The sequence below is a fragment of the Trachemys scripta genome, chromosome 1, assembly GCF_013100865.1.
Source record: "Trachemys scripta elegans isolate TJP31775 chromosome 1, CAS_Tse_1.0, whole genome shotgun sequence".
In the NCBI taxonomy this organism is placed as follows: Eukaryota; Metazoa; Chordata; order Testudines; family Emydidae; genus Trachemys; species Trachemys scripta.
In genome coordinates, this window is record NC_048298.1 from 224080326 (window position 1) to 224103386 (window position 23061).

Consider the following 23061-nt stretch of genomic DNA (forward strand, 5'->3'; position numbering starts at 1 on the left):
TGTTTAAACTAGAAGAGCAGTTTGCCTCTTTTTTTTAAAGACCAAATAGCTTTTCCTCTCTGTTATATTATATTTACAGTTATATTTTTTCTTATCAACTTAGTGAATATCAGGAAAGTAATCAGAGGGAGATTTTCAAGGGCACATGTAGGATTAAGTATCCAACTCCTTTGCCCTTCAGTGGGAACTGGGCACCTAACTGCCCTTTGTACCTTTGAAAATCTCCCCCTAAGACCAGATGTTGGTACTATATTATAGGTCAATGCAGGTGTTAACAAAGAAGTTGCCTGTGCACTAGCAGATATTAACGTTCTAAATAATATAGATAAAGGCCTGATTGGCCTGGTGAGTACTTGGATGGCAGACCTACAAGAAAATACCTGAAAGGCCTGATTCTTACTTTGCCTTGAACCTGGAGTCAGTCATAACTGGGAACTGTGTGTGAAAAATTCTACTGATGTTGTGAGTGAGCAGAGAATTCTAATTTGGAAGCTATTTTAGTTTTATGACCGCTTTGCACTGGATTCACATAGGTGTAAATGCCACCCAAGATGGAAGGCCGTATTAGAGAATTAGGCCCATTATGCTTTAAGAAGTGGTGGTTATGATTCAGAAGGTAGCAGAGAACCTACTAAGTCAGTGATAAACCTCTGTTCCAGGATACTCTTTGGAGCCATTGGGCCAGATTCACTGACACTCCAGCAGTTTTGGGCTATTCAAGCTATTCCAAGCAGTGGACCAGTGCATCTGGGACATTGTTTTGCTGAAGAGGCCAGTCTTTCAGAAAAGACATAGGACTGGATTCATAAAGTCATAGATTCCGAAGTCAGAAGTGTCCACTGCGATCACCTAATCTGACCTCCTATATAACCCAGGCCATAGAAATTTCCCCCAATGGTGTTATTCCAGGTTCATGCTGAAATAACTCCATTGGCTTCAGAGGAGGAACACCAGCATAAAACTTGAGTAATGCAGTGATGAGCCAGGCCTGTAAAAATTGAAGTCCTGACCATTTTGTGGTCATTAAACATCCCCCGGAATAAATAGTACAACACAAAGTGCTAAATCCACAGTATCACAGTGATACTGCTAAGCAATCCTGCCACTGAGAGTGAACAACTGCAAATCACACAGGTTCATTTATGTTTCAAACTAATGTAGAGTTGTTATATATTCGCAGTATCACGGCAAAGAAAAAAATGCACCTCAATCTAAGAAGGGAAGCAAATACTATATTACTGAAGAACTCTTAAATAGTGTGCATATTTCTTGTGAGTATAGATTCACGTGCTTCATGGCTTCAGTAATTATTCATGAATTAGAGCCAATTTTTTTCTCAAAATGGAGTTCCTACTCGTTAAGTACAGTCATTATCAATGATTAGCTTTAAAGTTATTTTCATGCACCAGCGGTTCAGATTAAGAAAAATAAGTAACTTATTTTCCAGCAACATGTAACAGCTGTATAGTATTTATTAATAGCTGACAGGGCTCTTTGGATTTCTTTTTAATTACTATTGAAAAGAAATTGTCAACCTTTTAAATTGCCAGAAATCCCAGAATGACTAGAACAGTCTTTGTTTTTTAAATGTCATGTTATCTCAGGCCAGAGCTGCAAAAAGATGAATTTGTCAGTTTGATGTTGATATAATTTGCTGGTACTCAGGGTACATGGCTCTCCTTTTAATCCCAGTTGTGCTGATTTCTGTGTAATAGACAATACATTACTTTTTCTGATGAAATGATGAGAATAGTGATTTAGCAAGGAGGAAATAATTAAAACTGTTTGTCTTGCAGACTGTCAGAGGCTGTTAGGGATTACACAAATAAAAATTAACTTTTTTTCTGTCTGTGTTACAGTCTCTGCAAAGTTCACAAACAATTGTAATCCTCTTTTACTGAGCACAGACTTAAAAGTAAAAGGTCAGTTATCTTTCATTCATTTCATTAAGGGTAGTCTTAGATTAGTGAAAAGCAAATATTTTATTATGAAAATGTGCTGATCAGAAAACTGCCTGGCTCCAGATTCTGAGCTCTATTTTGGCCCCTTTATGCCACTTGGGGACTGAAAACCAGCCGGATTGCCTCACCAGCAATCCCCAGAGCCGTGTAGGCCATCAGAATGACCCTCTGCGACCTCTCGATGTAGCCCCCACACAGGAGCATGCCTGAGAAAAGAATGGGGTGTCCTAGAGTGTTTGTGGCTCAAGCACTTTGCACTCCGGCTATGCTAGGACACCAGACAGTAACTTGGGGTTGTTGCAGCCAGGCCAGCAGTTAGAGCAGCCCTTGGGGCTGAGCCAAGGTAGTTCCCAGCAGTCCAAGAATACAAAAGGCACAACGTGTTAGAGTCACTTTCACCTCCACTCTTGCTGGCTTGTACTTTTCACAGGACAACCTGCACTTTCTGCCCCAGCCTGTATGCATGACAGCTAGTGCTCTCTCGCCACCTTCAGGGCCAGCTGTGAACACCTTTCCCTACACTTTGCAGGGCTGGCTGGGTCGAGGTGGTGGCATGCATTCACTTGATGTAGGTCTGTTCCTCCTTCTGTTGAACTTATTCTTTCCCACCAAAATGCTGCTACCGCATCCCACTACCATGCATGTTGGCTGCCACTCATGTCTACTCCAGAGACTGGGAGAAGGGAGTCTGCCAGACCAGCTGATCCACTGCAGCCTTCCACATATCCTGCACAAGCTGATGGGGGGTTGCAGTAGTGAGATTGGTGTTTGGAGGAAGGGGGTTGCTAGGATGGCATCGAAGCCCCCTGGCTCCTGAAGCACGGAGGAGACCTCAAGTTCCATCCCACTGCACCATCAGGGGTGAACTGAGCATATTTATCAAATGAGAATGTCCTGGGAGACCCAGAAGAGAGTTTCAGAGTAGCAGCCGTGTTAGTCTGTATCCGAAGAAGTGGGCTGTAGTCCACGAAAGCTTATGCTCTAATAAATTTGTTAGTCTCTAAGGTGCCACAAGTACTCCTGTTCTTTTTCCAGAAGAGAGTGATAACTTAAATGTGTTGTTTGTTTTACAGTCAGGGAGGCGACGGAGCTACATGGCAGTGAGTTAGCATTTGCTGGCCTTGTGGAAAGACTGGGCTTTCCAGAGGGATATGAGGGATGGGAGGGTGGGTGCTTGGCACACTGGGGTAGGAACATTTTTCTAGGCATGGGTGAGGGTCAGGTGGCAGCATGGAAGGGGGCATGAAAAGGAAATGAAGGGAGGGGTGAGGCTGGCATCTCTGGTGAAACAAAAGGGTGATGGGGGGGGTCATAATAAAGAGTGAGCTGAGAAAAAGATGAAAGTTTAGCATGTGAACCTGTTTGCATGATATTACAGTGGAGCCCTGATTGAAGCCCCTTGGTTCTGCTGTACAGTACATACTAAATAATAAATGGATGCAGAATTATGCAGAGACTTCAAGGTGAGGACCAGAATTTTAAACATGGTCCAGTAAGCGCAAGGGAAACAGCAGAGGGATTTTAAGCACAGTGCCATCTGATTCAAAATCACAGTTCAAACCTCAGTTCAAGTCCCTGCCTTTATTTGTATGTGTTAAAAACATTTACTGAATCACAACACACAACGATTTTCATTCATGAATTCAATTGGAAATTTCCCCAGCAAAGGCTTAATAATCCAGGACCATCTCTGTTTATACAACGTTACAGTGAGGAAACAGGCTCACTCCTTGACTTCAATCACAATGAAAAGTATGCATGGCATAAGAGAGGTAAAGTGAATTATTAAAGAGCAAAGTTCCATACATCCCACAATGAAGCACATTATCTCAGCACCAGATGATCTCACAATGTGTGTTTATTGCACCACACAAACTTCACAGGATCATTTCCCATTCGAAACAAGCACTCTAACCTTTTTGTTAAAGACCCCTACAACTAAAAGCACAACCAAATACTTTCTGGGGCACTTAATACAATGAAAAGGTTCATTCTTACAGCTGTTATTGTGGCCAGTGATAATTCCGGAAGCTTGGAAGCTCCTGTTTATTCTGAATGGCACCCTAGGGGATGAGGGCAGAAGCTGCTTATGCCTGGAAGGGGTGGAGCAGCAAAGCCTGGATAAGATAGGTAGGGGAGCTGAGTGAGAACAAAATGAGAAGGAGTGTGTGAGGTACTGAGGAAGTTGGTTGGATTTAGGAGAAGATTTTCATCTCAGAAATATTTCTGAAAAATTGTTGCACTCTTGAAGGATTATGGTGCCAAATGAAACAGGAGGTGTTTCTCCCCTTCTTCTCCTTTTAGTTTCAGTTTCTTTTCATTTTCCTACCTTAAATCAGGGGGTTTGGCCCTTTGCCATTGCTCTTGTTCTTCTCAATGCCTGAATTAGCTCTGAGCCATTATTGTATACCCTGGGCCTGATAATCCACTCTTTTACACAGGTTTTCCACTGGACATGCACATACTGTACCAGCCTCCACATCAGAATTCCACTTCAGCTATGACTCCTGTCACTATTCTAAAACAGGACTTCTGAAAAACAACTCTGTGCAGACCACATTTTGTGGAGCACTCTGCATTTGGGCAGGAAAATTTAAATTGTTCCTCTCCCATGTTCTTGCTCTACATTTGCTTCTCCCCAATCTGCCTACTAGTCAGTCCTGTGGAGAAGACTGCAGCCTGCCCCTGCATGGCAGTACTATTTTTCTCATCCTTAGCACTCAGAAGCAGCAAAGGGTGTGGGGGGGAGGAAGTACTGGAGAAGCGACTGAGGAAAGCAGCCAAGCAGTGGGGGAAAAAAGCCCTGAGATAAATATTTCATTATTCCAGCTTTTAGCTAGTTGATTATTTGGCTAATAATGATTTTGGAATTAATGAACAGTCAGTATTCTATTTTATTTTGATTGATAAGAAATCAAAAACAACAACAATGGTTCCCCTTAAAATGTTACTGCCAGTTAGAAACATACTTCCTGTGTTATACACATAAACGGGAATAAATTGGAGAAGGTTCAGAAAAGAGCTACACAAATGATTTGAAGACTTGAAAACCTGCTTATTGTCAGAAGCTTAAGAAACCCAATCTATTTAGCTTACCAAAAAGAAGGCTAAGACGTGACTTGACCACAGTCTACAAGTACCTAGATGTGCAGAAGATCTCTGGTGGTAATGATCTCTGTAATCAAGCGGAAAAAGGCATAAAAAGCTGAAGTTAGACAAATTCAGACAAAAAAATAAGGTGCAGATTTTTAATAGTGATGGTAATTAACCACTGGAACAACTTAACAAAGGATGTGGTGGATTCTCAATTACTCAAAGAATTTTTGGATGTCTTTCTAAAAGATGCGCTGTACAACCAGTTATGGGATTAATGCAGGAATTGCTGGGTGAAATTCTATGGCTTGCATTATACAGAAGATCGGACTGGATCAATGGATCCTTTAGGCCTTAAAATGTATGAATGTATAAATTTATCAATAATGAAATGGGGAGAAAACGATTCAGGTAGAAGAAACTTGCAATATGTACATCATTTTCAGTGGCCCAATGTTATGTGGCACGTTATGCAGCAAGGTTCCCAGTTTGCTAAAATCATTCTAAAAATGCACTACAGGCAGAAAATATACAAACACATATGTTTTTTATTTATTAGCATTGTAACAAAGGACTAACATTCTTCCAGGCTTTAGGAGCTACACAAGAGAGGAAACCTTTAAGATTGTGTGGCTAGTTGGAGGAATGAATTTTTTAATGGATTTTATAGAGCAAAGATAACTATTTATGTGGTATCTTTGCAAAACAGTTACATTATTGTGCCATTATGTCGCCACAAAATTGCATTACACATGGGAAGTAGGCTGGTTGAAAAATTTAAAATGAAATATTTTCCCATAATAAATTTTTTTCATTGGAAAAGCTTGATTTTTTGGGTTGACTTTGCCTTCAAGAAAATCAGAACAAAATGTTTCTGAATTGAAAATTTTCCGAATTTTTCATTCCATGAAAATGTTGATATTTTGACCTTCTGTTCTACTTCAGGATAAAAATGTCAAAATACCAGAATTTCCCATGGGATGGAAATTCTGCTTTTCTATCGGCTCTACATGGGGCCTTTGGGATAACCATGCATTTTTCACTATGTACAGCATAATATCACTGCTGTGTATTTTGGATCCGAGTTAAACATTTTTGAGGTCTTTGCTGTACACTTATATACTCTAATGTGGAATCCTGGCCCCATTTAAGTCAATGGCAAAACTCTCATCGACTTCAGTGGAGCCAGGATTTCACCCTGGGTGTGACTGAGAAGCATGGCACAATGTAATAAATCTTCTACTGTGGATCCTCCTTTCTGGAGTGGCACCATATTAATGGAGTTAGCCAGAGCTGTGATGTATGTGATCAAAAATTCAGACTTTTCTTGAATGTGAGCGCACAGGTGGAGGGAAGACATTCCCAGGGCATGCCCATGAAAGAGATGCTCAGATGCCATGGCAACGAGGGCCATATGACTATCTAGAGAGGGATTTTTTTTAGTTGACTGACAAGCTGTTCCTTATTTAGCTCCTGTTCCCTCAGACTTGGTAAAATTCTTGAGCATGTACATAATTTTAAGTACATGAATAGTACCACTGAAGTCAGCGCAACTCCCCATGTGCTTACAGTTATGCATGTACTTTAGTTCTTTACTGGATTGGGGCCATATAGTGCTTTTCATTTGTAGGTCTATTACAGTATTACAGCATAGTGATATGCCAAAACACCAGTTAGAGAAGTCATCACATGATTCTGAAGTTGAATCTCAAGCTCATAAATCAAGCAATACAGTTCTTCCTCCTCCTTACCCTTCTTCTTTAGCAAAAGATGCAAGGTTAGTCTACACTGCAAACTAAAAATCTGCAGCCCAGAGTTTCAGAGCCCAGGTCAATTGACTGGGGTTCACGGGGATCAGGCTGCAGGGCTAAAAATAGCTATGTTGATGTTTGCGCTTGGACTAGAACGTGGGCTCTGAACCTGCTGAGTGCAGAGGATATTGAAGTCTGGGCTCCAACCTGAGCCTGAACGTCTACACTGCTACTTTTATCCCCACAGCCCCAGCCCCGCAAGCCTGAGTCAACTGACCTGGGCTTTGAGACTTGGTGCCTCCGGTTTTTCTTTGGAGTGTAGACATCCCTGAGGTCTAAGTCTCTATTTCCCCACCTTAGAAGCTGTGTCACCCAGGTAAGACCCAGATTTACTTTCTCCTTGTACAGACCTGCTGTTAATTGTCTTTGTTGTCGATCCAAATAAACATCAGAGTTGCTGTAACTTCAAGGAAGTGAAGTCATGGAAAACATTTACATTCAGTGAACAATTCACACCTCATGTCAAGCCAATTTAATGGCTTGACACTACAGTTTTAACATCCCTCAGCCTGTGCCGCTTCCCGCAGCCCCCATTGGCCTGGAATGGCGAACCGCAGCCAGTGGGAGCTGCGATCGGCTAAACTTGGGGACACTGCAGGTAAACAAACAGTCCCGGCCCGCCAGCGGATTTCCCTGATGGGCCGCGTGCTAAAAGTTGCCGATCCCTGCCCTAGACAGTTATCAGACTCAATTCTTGCCTCTTTATAGTCGGTGGAAGGGCGAACGAGATGAGTGGTTGAGACTCAAGAGCTGAGCCTAAGGGAAAAGATTAGTACCAATAGATTAATCTCACTCTCTCTCTCTCTTTTGTGTAACAGCTATTGGAGAGCCATCCAAAAAAATACATGCTGTCTGGCTGGCTAGCTGTCAAATATAAAATCTCACTGGTTTAGGGCACCAGATGTACAGCTATATGTGTCCCCTGCTTATCCATTTGCAGAACATTGTTGCATGCCAATTGCTATACTCAGGAGGAGAGAATGGAAGGAGGATCCATTAGAGAATCCACACTACATTTTTTAAACGAATGTTTTTTTCTTCTGATTTATTTCCTCTTCTCCAGTGTTTTTCCTCTTTCATGCCATTAGAGGAGTGCAGAATGCTTAGATGTACTTAGCACCATGCAATCATTTGGGGATAGCTTGCTTATCTTACTGAACACTAGTCACACATACACTTTGAGCGCAGTTCTTTCTTATCCAAGTGAGTTGACTTTCTGACTCCAGTGGGACTAGGGCTACAGAATCAGGTCCTTTACCAGGCACCTCAGAGGTTAGTTTATCTGTTTACTTTCTGGGTATTTAGGACTGAAGGCTTACTCAGTTCCAGTACGGACACCACTAAGTGTTTACTTGGAAGTGGTAGTGCTCTTGAAATACCTAGTGCTCCCTATATCTTTGGCGTATTTAATAAATTACTCTGCATGGTTTTTGTCTTATGCTTTATCAACCTGTGACGGTTTACAAAAAGATTTCCTACACTAATACTATCAAAACATTAGAGTGCTTTGTATGTTCTGAGCATCCTATAGATATTAACTAATTCATCCTCACAACTACCCTGTAAAGTATGTGAGAAAGTATCATTATCTGATTTTCTAGATGGGGAAACTGAGATAGCAAGGTAAACTGATTTGCCTAAGGCCAGGGCTACACTACAGACCTATATTGGCATAACTGTGTTACTCAGGGATGTGAAAAATCCACATCCCTGAGCGATGTAGTTATACAGATCTAATCCCCCTGTGAAAACAGTGCTATGTTAACAGAACTTCCCCCATTGACATAGCTACTGCCTCTCAGGGAGGTGGATTAGCTACACCTCCGGGTGAAGCTCTCCCATTGGTGTAGTGGTGTCTTTGCTAAAGATAGGTCAGATACAGTGTTTGCTTTGTGAAAAGTATTTTACATCATTGTGTGTGATGTGAAAAGTCATTCTACATTACATAGGTGTGCATTTAATTAAGAAGAAAATAAATTCCAAATCCACTAGGAAACATCTTTATTAGTTAGGACGTTGCTTGTCTTCATAACATCTTGGCTTGGTAATAGTGTAGCAATCAATGTAAGTTAAACACTACTGATTTGCTGTGGTGTATCATTATGGTTGCCCAGAACCTGGCAGTCTTTGAAAGAATTCACTGAAATGGGGATAAACTATAAATTGGCATGAGACAATGCATGGCAGAATTATAAATTAAAAGCTTTCAGGAGGGGTTTGTTGTTTTGATTCCTCTTTTAATTTTGATCCATTCACTCTGTGCTTCATATTTAAATTGGTTTCCCAACAAAGGGAAGGGAATGTAAGTCATTAGATGAAGCAGATGTTCTAGCATTAGAAATCAAAGAGGATCTCTCTCCAAGTAGCTTTGTTGTGTTTACTGAGGGAGGAGCTGTCTTATGTTGTCAGTTATATGACTCAGATAATAACAATGATAGCTGAAAACTCTCTGTAGAATTAAGGCATAGCATGATTAATAGGAATAACAATATTGCTCTTTAACATAACAAGTCTCTAGTGTGAATACTAAACTATGATTAAGTATTCTTAGTTAATGATAGATCAGTCTACATTTAGGAGTGAGGAGAGGGTTAAAAAAGATCTGTACTTTTTCTCTTATAATTAGGTGCTTGCATGCTATGGTAATGAAAGCCATAGAAATGGCTATAAATAAAAGAATGACATATTATATTACAAACTTAGAGAAGAAGGACAAGCATGGACTTGATGGCTAGGTTACTGGACTGGGACTCAGGGGAGCTGGGTTCTACTCCTATCCTCGATCTATGACCTGAGCAAATCACTGCTGGCTGTGCCTCTGGTTCCCCTCCCACCCTTGTATACTTAGATTGTAAGTTCTGGGAAAGGACTGGCTTTAACTACACCTTTGTCCAGTACTTAGGACAATGCAGTTCTTGTGGCTGGGGCCTCTAGGCACTATTGTAATATGGAGGAATTTGTGTTACCTTTACATATAGATTGATTACATTTTGATTGTTAGTGGCTCAGAATGAGATGATAACAATGAAATAGGGAGACAGGAGTAGTCAGGCTTGATTGTCTTTATTATTTAAGAGTAGCACATAATAAGAATAGATACACAATACCCAATCTTGCAGCCGATGCCAGTCTGATCCCAGTCCTGTCTGATCCAACCAATAACTCAAACTTGCAATCTTTTATAGATAGGTTGTTGACAAGCCAGAACTTCCTCTTTTACACATGACAGTTACACACATCCCCTTTTGTCTGGAACATGGTTGCAAATTTCTAAGCACATATCGCAATATCCAGGCTTACATCCTCATGTGGTTAGTATGTTTTGTGGTTAAAAAAGGAATATTATATTAAACATTAAGAAAATAAACTTTCCATTCTTATTAAACTAAATTTCCCTCTTCATAAAGGTTACACCACTTAATATTATTATTGAAAATTATTCTTAAAACTTCATAGGGGTTTGGTTCACTTAACAATAGGCCTTTTCTTAGCAATAGACCCTTTTGCTTACTGGTTAACATTGTTATGTTGAGAATCATCTTCACCAGGACTTCTCACTGGATGGCCTCGTGTCCCCATGAGAAAAATTTGTAATGAACAGATGTATACTTTTAACTGTAATGCAGCTGTCCAATGAGTTATAGATAGCCTGAGATGCTGCCAGACAGGCCCATGGAGTAGGGAAGATACAGTCTGCCGTAGAGAGGGGTTTAGGCTCCTTTTTGACTAGCGCCTAGAACAGACATGGTTGCAAAACATCAACCTTGATGGCTGAGTCTATATAGTGTTGTAGAAGGAGCAAACTAATAGTAACCGGCCAAGAAGAAACAATTCATGTACCTTCTAATGGTATCACTATGAAGGGAGTCTCATAGTCCAGATAGACACATTCACCATGAGACTTATTAGTATTATTTATTATTTGTGTTTTTCTAACACCCCAAAATTCCAATTAGGATTGAGGCCTCCTTGCACCAGATGTTGTATTAATACATGAGAATACACTTTTCCTTCCCTGAAGAATTTATAATCTAATTTAAATCAAAACATGGTGAACAATAAGAGGGAAGAGTGATGGGAGAGGATAAAGATAACAGTAATAAATTTATGCTTCACATAGGCCTGCTATCCTGGGGGCATCTGGGGAGCCACGTTAGCACCAAGTGTAACTTAGAATAGCCTCAGGGCTGCTCTACCTTATCCCAGTTTATAACACTCTAGAGGCTGTTATTTTGGCAGGGATCTCTAGAGTGCAGCATTCTCCAGTCTTCCTCCCAACATAAATCCCTATGCTGGGAGGTTAGAAGGGTGTGAAGTAGAATTTGCTATTCTGGCTTGATGCCATTCATAGATTCTAAGGCCAGAAGGGACCATTGTGATCATTCAGGGCCCAACTACATGATTAGGGCATCTTTAAGTCCCCTTTGCACTGCATGCAACGATATGAAACATACGCATTGGTAGCACAAATGGTTGGCATTGACAGGCTTCCACTCAATATGTGTCTGATCAAATGAGTGCTCATACTTCAGCAAATTCTGTGGTGATAGATGGCTAAATTTGTTGTGCAGAAGACTAGATCCAGCATCAGATCGTATGTGTGAGACACAGACCATGTTACTATTGCTGGTCTCAGATAAAAGTTCTGTATATTCTAATAAATATACATTGTTCTTTTGTGTCACACCCAGCATTGCACTGTGCTGAAAACATATTTGCCACCATTGTATCATACATCCTTTTAATAATTCATTTAAATCAATGGGAGTTAGGCACCTAGGCACTTTCAAAACTCCCACTGAGTACCTTTTGACATTTTTTGGTCCCTAAATACTTCTGAAAACCTGTCTCTAAGGCCAGAATTTTCAAACATGACTGTTTAAGGTTAGCCTCCTCAATCCATATTTAGGCTCTTAAATGAACATGGTTTGATTTTTCAGAGGTTCTGAGCACCTATATAGCTCCTACTGATTTCAGTAGGTTTCAGAACCGTGGCCATATTCCTCCTAAGTAAATGTTTGCTCATTTAATAGTTCATCTTTGTTTCTGTTTTAAGTGACAAACCTAGAATCTGACAGAATAGATATCAAGGCTTCAGAAGCTTTCTCAATTTTCTAGTACTAGAATTTCCAGGAAAAAGCCGGCAGTAGGTATCAATTATCCAAGTTAAAACATGTGTCTCCCTTGCTGTGCCTTCCACACTTCAATTTTTTTCTTTGAAACCGGATTCACAATTAGTTCAACCCAGTACTGCATCTTTTACTATATATTAATATTAATATCTCTGATTCCAGAATAAATTGTCCTCCGCCACAGCATTGTCCTGGAAAGGGCAGCACTTTTCAGCTCTGTCTCCTCTGTTTCTAATTGTCTCTCCTTTTAAAAAGTGAAATGTAAACCATTTTAATATTGAATGAACCTATTAAAGTTTTCACTTTGCTCGGGGTTAGCAGTTCAAGTGGTCTGAAATTAATTTGGTGGTGCTGGTTAAGTCTTTATGTAGAACAGTATAGTATAGTCTATAAAACATCTCCAGATCTTTCTTGGTCTTTAATTGAGGCGAACAAAGAGAAGGGTAGAAATAGAGGAGTAGGGGATTAGAAGAGAGAAAATGAAAGGAGAGAGAGGGATGCATGAAAGAGAAGGGTAGAATAAGGCTTTTTAAGTCAAGGATGAAGTCTCTGGTCTTGAAAGCTGTATCACAGATTCTTGTCCTGTCTATTTGTGTATCTGACATTTTGTATTAACATTAGATGTTGTCCTTGTTATGAGCCCAGTTATTTACTTAGTGACCACTGTACATGTAATTATGGCTACATAATAGTTTCCATTCCAATTTTCAAATGAGTGTTTTCAATCACTCATAATTTTCTGAAATGCTCCCTTTTGGGACTGAAACTTTTCAGGGTTTGATGTACGTAAGGAGCATAGTAACTACACTGGGAAAGCTGCAAAGCAGGCCCTGCAGAACAAGTCCTGGTGAAGAGTCTAAGGTTGACCACCATCAGCTAACACATTTTAAAGATTCATGCAGGCAGACCTCTGAGTCTGTTCAGAGCCCTGTTGAAGTTAATGGAACTCTACACAAGTGCAAGGGTACACGCACATGTAGCTCCATCGCCAGCACCTCTCAGGATTAGGCCTTTCATTGAGAACTCCAGTGCAACATTTTATTTTTGGTTATTTTAAAAAAAATCATTGGGATTTATGAGTCACTGACATTTTTCCTTTACTCTGCCCGATGACCCATCACATGAGTAATAGGCGTACTGTATCACTAGCTTTATAATTAAAATACAGACAATACCTTAAGACTCAATGCTTTCCTTCTGACAGATGTAATATATTAATCAAATATTAATGATTACTACTAATTGCTATCCTTCTGCTATTAAGAAATATAATTTGTTGCTATTAGTGATGATGATTTGTTAGTTATCCAAGGTTAGAAAATTTAATTGAGACACAAGCCTCTTTTACAAGGCAGTCCTGGCTAAGAGTTAAGCCCTTATTTGGCACAGAATTATGGACATGCTTAACTTAAAGCAGTGTCAGTAGTATCTTTGAAGGCAGTGGAACTACTCACAGTACGTAAAGTTCAGCATGCACATTAATCTTTGCAGTATCAGGGCCTTATTTGGTTTTACTGTTGCCAATGCCTTCCCAGTGTAGAGTGGTTTTCATTGAAAAATCAACATTTACCATTACTTGCCTGGACTTGATTTTTTTTTACTCATGTTGAGTAATATCTTACCCTGTGAATAATCTCTTTGTCATATGATTACCATAATATTTCACTATGCTATCTTTGGACTAGGAAATAACTGTGGTGCCTTAAATACCAAATCTTTGTGGGGTAATTGATAATAACTGTTGACATTTTAATTGTGATCAGTGCAGTGTTGCATACTAATGGCCTGATCCAAAGTCCACGAGAGTCAGTGGGAGTTTTCTTGTTGACTTCAGTGTGTTTTGAATCAGGCTCGAAGTGGAGAAATTGGGCCTTATGTTCATAGTAACACATATGTAGAATCCTCAACAATGTAAGATTCTAACATTAACTTAAATTTCTTCTTCAAGTAGGTGAATGATTTTGTTGCTGAGCTTTGTTCCAATTAAAGTATACTGTTCACAATTATTCACATTATGAGGAATGTGTCTGGAACCCGGGTAGAGGTCCTGCAACGCTCCTAAGCCACACAGTTTGTTCTGCAAAGCTTAGCTTCAGACCTAATGGCAGCCATCTGCTGTTAAGGCTTCCCCCACCTCCTTCCCAAGATAGTGCTTTGTCCACAGGTGCCCTTCTGCTACTGCCAGCTTTGCATTAGGGAGCTATGCAGGTATGATAGCCAGCTAGCTGCCAAGCTCACCTAACACTGTCACATAGATCTCAATTTGTTACATTATTCAGCATGGCTCTGACACATATATTGGGGGAATGGGGCCTCAGCACCTAATTTATGCCCAATTAATCAAAAAGTATAATGGTAGCTATTAAAACCTTTACAAGTATTGCCACTGCAAGTAGATAACATTACTGCAGAATTTGTGGTACAGTGGGAATGCCATTGAATGAATATTGTTTTAAAAGTGTCCGTTTATTAACAAAAATCACAAAAAATCAAATAAATTAGGTGTGAATATATTTGTACGATTCAACCACCCTGCTCTATAGCATTTTGATTTATCTTTAAAATAGTCATTAAATAAGATCTTAAAAATACTAGGGCTGTCAATTAATTGCAGTTAACTCACGCGATTAACTCAAAATTAATTGTGATTAAAAAAATTAATAGCGATTAATTGCACTTATAAGAATAAAATACCAATTGAAATTTATTAAATATTTTGGATGTTTTTGTACATTTTCAATATTGATTTCAATTACAACACAGAATACAGAGTGCCCAGTGCTCACTTTATATTATTTTTTATTACAAATATATGTACTGTAAAAACGACAAAATAAATAGTATTTTTCAGTTCACCTCATACAAGTACTGAAATGCAATCTCTTTATCATGAGTGTAACTTACTAATGCAGATTTTTTTTGGTTACAGAACTGCACTCAAAAACAAAACAGTGTAAAACTTTAGAGCCTACAAGTCCACTCAGTCCTACTTCTTATTCTGCCAATCACTAAGACAAACAAGTTTGTTTACATTGATGGGAGATACTGCTGCCTGCTTCTTATTCACAATGTCACCTGAAAGTGAGAACAGGCATTCACATGGCACTTTTGTAGCCAGCGTTGCAAGGTATTTACATGCCAGATATGCTGAACATTCATATGCCCCTTCATGCTTCGGTCACCATTCCAGAGGACATGCTTCTATGCTGATGATGCTTGTTAAAAAAATAATGCGTCAATTAAATTTGTAACTGTACTCCTTGGAGGTGTGTGTGTGTGGGGGGGGGATTGTATGTCTCCTGCTCTATTTTACCCGCATTCTGCCATATATTTCATGTTATAGTAGTCTTGGATGATGACCCAGCACATGTTCATTTTAAGAACACTTTCACAGCAGATTTGACAAAACGCAAAGAAGGTACCGATATGAGATTTCTAAAAATAGCTATAGCACACAACCCAAGGTTTAAGAATCTGAAGTGCCGTCCAAAATCTGAGAGGGACGAGGTATGGAGCATGCTTTTAGAAGTCTTAAAAGAGCAACACTCTGATGCGGAAACTACGGAACCCAAACCACCAAAAAAGAAAATCAACCTTCTGCTGGTGGCATCTGACTCAGATGATGAAAATGAACATACGTCAGTCCACACTGCTTTGGATCGTTATCAAGCAGAACCCATTATCAGCATGGAAGCATGTCCTCTAGAATGGTGGTTGAAGCATGAAGGGACATATGAATCTTTAGTGCATCTGGCACGTCAATATCTTGCAACGCCAACTACAACAGTACCATGTGAACGCCTGTTCTCACTTTCAGGTGACATGGTAAATAAGAAGTGGGCAGTATTATCTCCTGCAAATTGTAACCAACGTTGTTTGTCTGAGTGATTGGCTGACCAAAAAATAGGACTGAGTGGACTTGTAGGCTCTAAAGTTTTACATTGTTTTTGAATGCAGTGATTTTGTACATAATTCTACATTTGTAAGTTCAACTTCATGATAATGATTGCACTACAGTACTTGTATGAGGTGAATTGAAAAATATTTTTGTTTTGTTTTTTATAGTGCAAATATTTGTAATCAAAAATAAATATAAAGTGAGTACTGTACATTTTATTCTGTGTTGTAATTTAAATTAATGTTTTTGAAAATGTAGTAAACATCCAAAAATATTTAAAATAAATGGTATTCTACTGTTGTTTGAGTGCAATTAATCATGATTAATTTTTAATCGCTTGACAGCCCTAAAAATACTATCACATTTGTCAAAAAAGTTTTTGAGAAATGCTATCCAATGAGCTTTAGGCAATACTGTGAATAACCACTGTACTGTTAATTACTTACAGAAGCAAAATTGGGAAGATTAAAATGATTATGTATGAGGTCTTGATCATAATCTGTATCACTAATAAATGCAAACATTCAAAATAAATCTGTACTTCAGTGCATGTTTAAAAACATCAAAAACTGGCATCATTTCAATGGTGAATATGTGCGATCCCTTTGTAGGCAGTCTGGAAAGTGTTTTGGGTTCCCTCAGGATAAAAGGTGTTTCATGAAATAAGGTATTAATTTGATTTAAACATTCGTTTAATGCTAAATGTTACAAAACTTCTACCATTTTATTTTCTGACAGCAGCAAACGCTGATAATTATGTTCTATGCAAAATATAATATTCTGGTTTACCTTTCCTGTTTGGATTAAACACCAGAATTTTAATTTGCTGTCATAGTTGTCATGGTCTTTTGCTCATGCCACATTATTAAAAAGTGTGCTTTATAGACACAGCCTACACCTTCATCTGCTTTGAGCAGATTAAAGAACCTGTCCTTATAAAATGAATAATTACACAAGCGATTTTAATATTTTTGTTTGCTTTTAGAAATGAATTAACTACCTCCCTGACAAAAAAACTTCGTTTTTTGCTGGAAAGGATGGGCCTGGACCAAAATCCTGGCTCTGAATATCTCAGAGTTTTCCATGTGCATGTGAGAGTTTTGTGGCTTGAAGCGGTCTCTAAATAGAATGTTAGTAAAATGGTATACTGGGCTGGTTGGATACATGGCCTTTTTCTTCCCCTTCCTCATCAGTGTGTGAATAAAACCACAAAGCTGGCTACAGGGAAGCGCTTTGATATTGGTGGTGTATAGTGATGAACCAAGTTCTTTATGTATATGCACCTGTCTCATTTAGCTTTGTTTTCTACTGGCTGCAGACTCCAGAGGAAGGAGCCTCTACGTCCATCTATGCAGCTGTCTCACCAGAGCTGGAAGGAGTTGGTGGCATCTATCTTTACAATGAGCAAAGGACAAAATCTACTGATGTATCGTATGATGAAGAGCTGCAGCGAAGGCTCTGGACTGAAAGCTGCAAGATGACTAGGATTTCTGATGTAGGTAACAGAGATCTCTAAAAGTAGCCACTTCCAACTGGGTGAATGAAATGTGTCCAACAAGTATCCTTACCTGACTCCTTGCAGCATGAACCATCATCCTGGAATGCACTGTTCAATTCCAAAGGCAAATGTGAACAGTGCTGCTTTTCACTTGAACCCATAGTCTGCTAGGGAGTCAAGGGGAAATATTCCCACAGAAATGTGTATAGGGTGGTTTTAAATTTAACCATCAGTTTTGTAATCATGATGTTTTGGTCTGTGATTAAAAAAATCGTTAACCTTGTGCAGAATTGTGTTTTTCTGTTTTTATGTAACAATAGGAGACTGTCCCTTGTGGGACTGTTATGTCTGAAAATCAGCTCTGCAAATCTTGCAAATATAACTCAATCCACTTTTTATCAGTTCTGAAAATTTAGGGTTTCTTTCCTTAAACTTCTTAAATCCTGTCAACACTTTATAATAAGTGACAGTTTTAGGCACCACAGCAATCCACAAAACTTCTCCTGAACCCGGTAGGTGCCTAAATCAGCAGTGGAGTGTCTAAGGGTACATCTACACTATAGGGGGGAGTCGATTTAAGATACGCAAATTCAGCTACGTGAATAGCGTAGCTGAATTCGACGTATCGCAGCCAACTTACCCCGCTGTGAGGATGGCGGCAAAATCGACTTCTGCGGCTTCCTGTCGACGGCGCTTACTCCCACCTCCGCTGGTGGAGTAAGAGTGTTGATTCGGGGATCGATTGTCGCGTCCCGATGGGACGCGATAAATCGATCCCCAAGAGGTCGATTTCTACCCGCCGATTCAGGCGGGTAGTGTAGATCTAGCCTTAGTTTTAAGGGTAAAAGTCCCCCTCACCTATGTTTCTGCGTCTAAGCATGTCCACTGCTGCATCTCTCTAGGTATCCAGAGGACTATTGCCCACCCAAGCCCCAGAGTAATCTGCAAATCCAGGGAAGATAGGTGATCTGATGAGTGATGGTACCACCCAGTGGTGCCCATCTTCTAACTTTTAGCCCTATGGTTAGAACACTTGCCTGGGATGTGGGAGGCCCTGGTTCAATTCCCCCCTCTCTGCCTGAAGGGGAGAAAGAATTTGAACAGGGGTCTTCCACCTCTCAGTGGTGCTCTAAACATGGGGCTATTGGATATTCGGATGTGGGATGCCCTCAATCTCCCTTGTTGAAGCTGTTCCACTGTGGATAAATAATGATAGGTGATTGATTAAAGCAGGGGGACCGAACCCAGGGTTTCCCACCTCCTAGGTGGGTGGACTAACCACTGAACTATAGAGTCATTCTCTCTGTCTCTCACCCAATGACTGAGTATTTAGTGGAACAGTCAACTTCAGGGTAAGTGATTTTTGGTTAACAAGAGGTTGGTAAATGCCTGGTGTATTTATGTTGCCTGCCTGATACATCCACTCAGCAGAATCTCAAAGGGATGGGTTTTTTTGTCCATTTTGTTTTAAGAAAGTTTTTATCCCTCATGATTACAAAGAAAACCTTTTCAATGTGAACTGAGTGTTGTCTCCAGCCAGCCTGAACCCTGACTCTTTTAGTGGTGTGTACTCCATCCTACTTCCACCTCATGAATCATATCTCAAAAGCAAAATGATGACACTTCGAATGTTAGCAATATTTCATTGCTAATTTTTTAATGGATGGGATGAGAAGGGGGTGGGCGTGAAGGTCACACTGTGGGATTGGGAGTTGCTGCAGGAAAAGAACTACAGAAAAAAAGAAAGGCGAGTCACAGAAGTCTCCTGAGAGAAAGGAGAATGGGAAAAGAAAACTGGCAGAAGGCAGAAATGTCAGTGGTCCCCAAAAGGATCATATTTTCCCTCTGGGCTATGAGAGGTGTGATCTAGCCCTGGGTGTTTTCATTTATTATTTGCAATGGTTAGCAGCAGGCAATTTAATCATCCAGTCACTGTAGCACTTTCCCTATGTCACTGGCTGATTTTTTGGAAGGGAATGTAGTGCTTGTGAAATGTGCCAGACTGACACATTGGGAACTAAATTCCTCTCTTTATTCACAGATCAGGCACAGAATGCAGTGGAGGGTGTTAGCTAGCCAGCATTTTATATTACAGTATTGTTCCCACAGAATATCATTGTTGGCAGAAGTACTTCCTGAATTTACACATAACAGAAGGGACCATATGAATCCCTGTTGTAACTCCATTGAAGCCAGAAACAACAAGGAGTCTGGTGGCACCTTAAGGACTAACAGATTTATTTGGGCATAAGCTTTCGTGGGTAAAAATCTCACTTCTTCTATGCATCTGAAAGTGAGGTTTTTACCCACGAAAGCTTATGCCCAAATAAATCTGTTAGTCTTTAAGGTGCCACCAGACTCCTTGTTGTTTTTGTAGATACAGACTAACATGGCTACCCCCTGATAATTGAAGCCAGATGAGTTTGCCCCATGGTGACCAGGAGACTGCAAAATATTTATCTTCAAGGGGAATTCTTTCCCCACATCACATTTTAAAGTTATTTTAAGATGCTTTAAAATAGTAGAACTTCAGTTGGGATTGTTGGTCTCAAATAATTTCAGAGTTTGGTTTATATTGTACTTGGAATCAACAGCTCCTGCTTCCACTTGCTGTTTCAGATGGGAGAAGGCTCCTCCGATTAGAGGAGCTCCTAGGGGGCTATGATGGGCAGAGTCCTTGGTTGGCAGGTACTTTGCCTGTGATATAGGACTGTTTCTTTGTGCTTCTCTTTCTATGGCCTGCTGTAGAGGATCCCCAAATTTCACAGGCTGATGGACCTGGCAGACTCCCAGCTGCAAACAGGAAAGGTGGGGGCACAGACACAAGCTGATCTGCCAATTGCCAGAATAGAGTCATTCTCTTTGTCTGTCACCCAGTGACTAAGTATTTAGGACTTGTCTACACTGGCAAGTTTCTGCGCAGTAAAGCAGCTTTTTGCGCTCAAATTGCAGATTTGTACACACTGCCAAGCCACTTTGCGCGCAGAAACTCCTCAGTTGAAGTGCTGCAAAAAACCCCATCTCAACAAGAGTCGTAAGGCTATTTGCAGAGGCTCCAGGGCTCTGTTGCCAGTGTAGACACCTGATTGCTTTCTGCGCTATAATTGGCCTCCAGAGCTGTCCCATAATGCCTCAAGTGACCACTCTGCTCATTGTTTTGAACTCGGCTGCCCTGGAGACATGCGCCCCTCCCCTTTCAAAGCACCGTTTCTGACAGCTGTTGTGTGCTGTGCTGATCTGCTCTGCTGATCTGGGACACAAAGAAAACCTTAATGTGGAATGCTTGTGCTGTTGAACACAGAGGCAGGTGTGTGTAGGATAACCAGATGACAGAGGTGAAATATTGGGACGCGGGGAGAAGGGGAGACGGAGCCAAAAAAAAAACAAGCCGGCGGCAGAGCAAAACAAAAAAACCCGCCGGAGCACAGGAAAAAATTGGTGGGGGCTGAGAACAGATTGGCAGCTCCACGCCCCCCCTCACCCCACGCACCAGCTTGTCTCCGCTCCATCTCCACTTCCCCCCTCATGGAGGGAGGGGTGCAGCACGCAGAGCTCCCTCCCCCCCCCCAGCCAGAGGGACCTGCCAGGGGACCAGGTGAGTCCCAGCAGTGCTAGCCTTACCTGGAGCGGCTCCCAGGAAGCATCCAGCAGGCAGGTCCCGTCCCTCTGGCTCCTAAGGTCGCGCGGGTCGGGTCGAGGGGGGTGGAGGGCTCTCTGCACACTGCCAGCTGCCTACAAACCCCGCCCCTGCAGCATACAGCGCAGACCTCCTCACCGCCTCTGTGCATGCCTGGGGAGTGGGGCTGCAACACTCTGCAGGCTCCTGCCGGTGGGCGGGCAGGCGCCGGGAGTTCAGTTGCGCTGCCCTGGGGCCCAGGAAGAAGAGGTGAGCGGCGCCGGCAGCACCGGCTTGCGTCCTCCACCAGATGGTCCCCCGATATCAGGACAAAGTGCCAATGTAAGGTCGGGATGCGGCACAAGTCCCCTAAAATCAGGACTGTCCTGATAATATCGGGACGTCTGGTCACCCTAGGGGTGTGTGTGTGTGAGAGAGAGAGAGAGAGAGAGATTGCTGTGCAGAGAGCCCAGGGAGGGAGGCGGGGGCTGATGTTGAGATTTCCCCCCACCCTGCCTCAGGACTAGTTGCTTCTTGCCGCTGTCTGAACTTACAAGACAGCATGCTGACACTCTCTGTCCCCCAAAACACACTATCTCTCTCCCCACCCTTCATACACACACACTCTCCCTGTCACACACTCTTCCCCACCTCCCACCCTCGCTTCAGTTGGAAAGCAGCTGGCAATGTAGTAGGATGCACATGGAACAATGGTATTGGGAAACCTGCATCATGTGATGCTGTGCCTGCCCCATGAGGCATTGCAAACCCTTCCCAAAGCACCTTGTGGCCAGTGGGATAGCTACCACAATGCACTGCTCTCTTTGCCGTTGCAAGAGCTGCTTATGTGGATGCGCTCCAGTGTCACAAGAAGCACAGTGTGGACACGCAACAGTGGTTTAATTCCAGCGTTTTAATAGAAGTGGTATAACTCGTGGTGCCGAAACTTGCCAGTGTAGACATACCCTTAGTGGAACAGTCAATCTCAGGGTAAGTGAATTTTGGGGAGGTGGAGCAGGAGGATTTTCAGCTCTTCAGTAGCCCAGCTCCTTCCCCAGTACAAATGTTTGTGCTTTCTCTTCCTCATGGTACTGTCAGCTTCATATTTCCCCAAACATTCCTTGCCTCTGTATGCCTTTGGGCAAGAGAGTAGCTGGGGACTTTGGGAGCTGCTCTGATGCTACTTTCCCATCTTCATCAGGTGACAGCATCATTAGAGATGGGAATTGCTTTCACTTGACTGGTAGCAGCAGATCTGGACATTACATGGATGCTGTTTTAGACACAGGGTTCAATGATTGTTTCCCCAAAAATAATGAGCTTGGCAGCTCTTGCTACTGGCAGTAAAACCAAGTCTGATACTCAGAGACCTTTCACATTTACAACATTGCCTTTAATAAAACAGTCTTCTGATTGTGTAAACCCGTAAGCTTTCACTTGAAGAGTTCAATGGTTTTCTTTCATAAAGATGGATGGTTGGTTTCCAAATAGAGCTGTGATCCCTCCTTTTATACATGCCCCAGAATCCTTTGCCAGCTTCTGTGACAACTCCTTGAAAGTATCGTGGTACCTGACACTCTGGGGTATATTTTGGTCCAGGGGTGCTGGAGCCATTTTTACTGTGAGAGTGCTGAGAGCCATTGAACTTAGCTGTAAACCTGTATATGATGGAAATCATTTTAAGCCCAGGCTGCTGCAGCACCCCTAATTCCAACACCTGTGTTTTGGTCTGAGAAAAGAGAAAAAGTCAGGGCATAAGTAATGGACCCACAAGAGAGAAGAAAGGGAGGTGTCCTGCTGCCTCACTCCAGAAATCAATGCACTATATCTCATAGACTTTAAGGCCAGAAGGGACCACAATCATCTAGTCTGACCTCCTGCACATTCTAGGCCACAGAACCTCACCCACCCACTCCTGTAACAGACCCCTGGCCTCTGGCTGAGTTACTGAAATCCTCCAATCATGATTTTAAAACTTCCAGTTACAAAGAATCTACCATTTACTCTAGTTCAAAACAGCAAGTGACACGTGCCCCATGCTGCAGAGGAAGC

The 23061-nt window shown here is 41.4% G+C and overlaps 1 protein-coding gene across 1 annotated transcript in view; it reads left to right on the forward strand.

Annotated features, from left to right (window-relative positions):
• The window catches only part of DHRSX (dehydrogenase/reductase X-linked), a 228468-nt gene extending 210792 nt beyond the window's left edge, over nucleotides 1-17676 (forward strand). The window contains exon 7 of the mRNA XM_034757540.1: nucleotides 17214-17676. Coding sequence (XP_034613431.1) covers nucleotides 17214-17411 — 198 coding nt within the window. The 3' untranslated portion in view covers nucleotides 17412-17676. The remainder of the gene's footprint in view (nucleotides 1-17213) is intronic.
• The last annotated feature ends 5385 nt before the right edge of the window (nucleotides 17677-23061 follow it).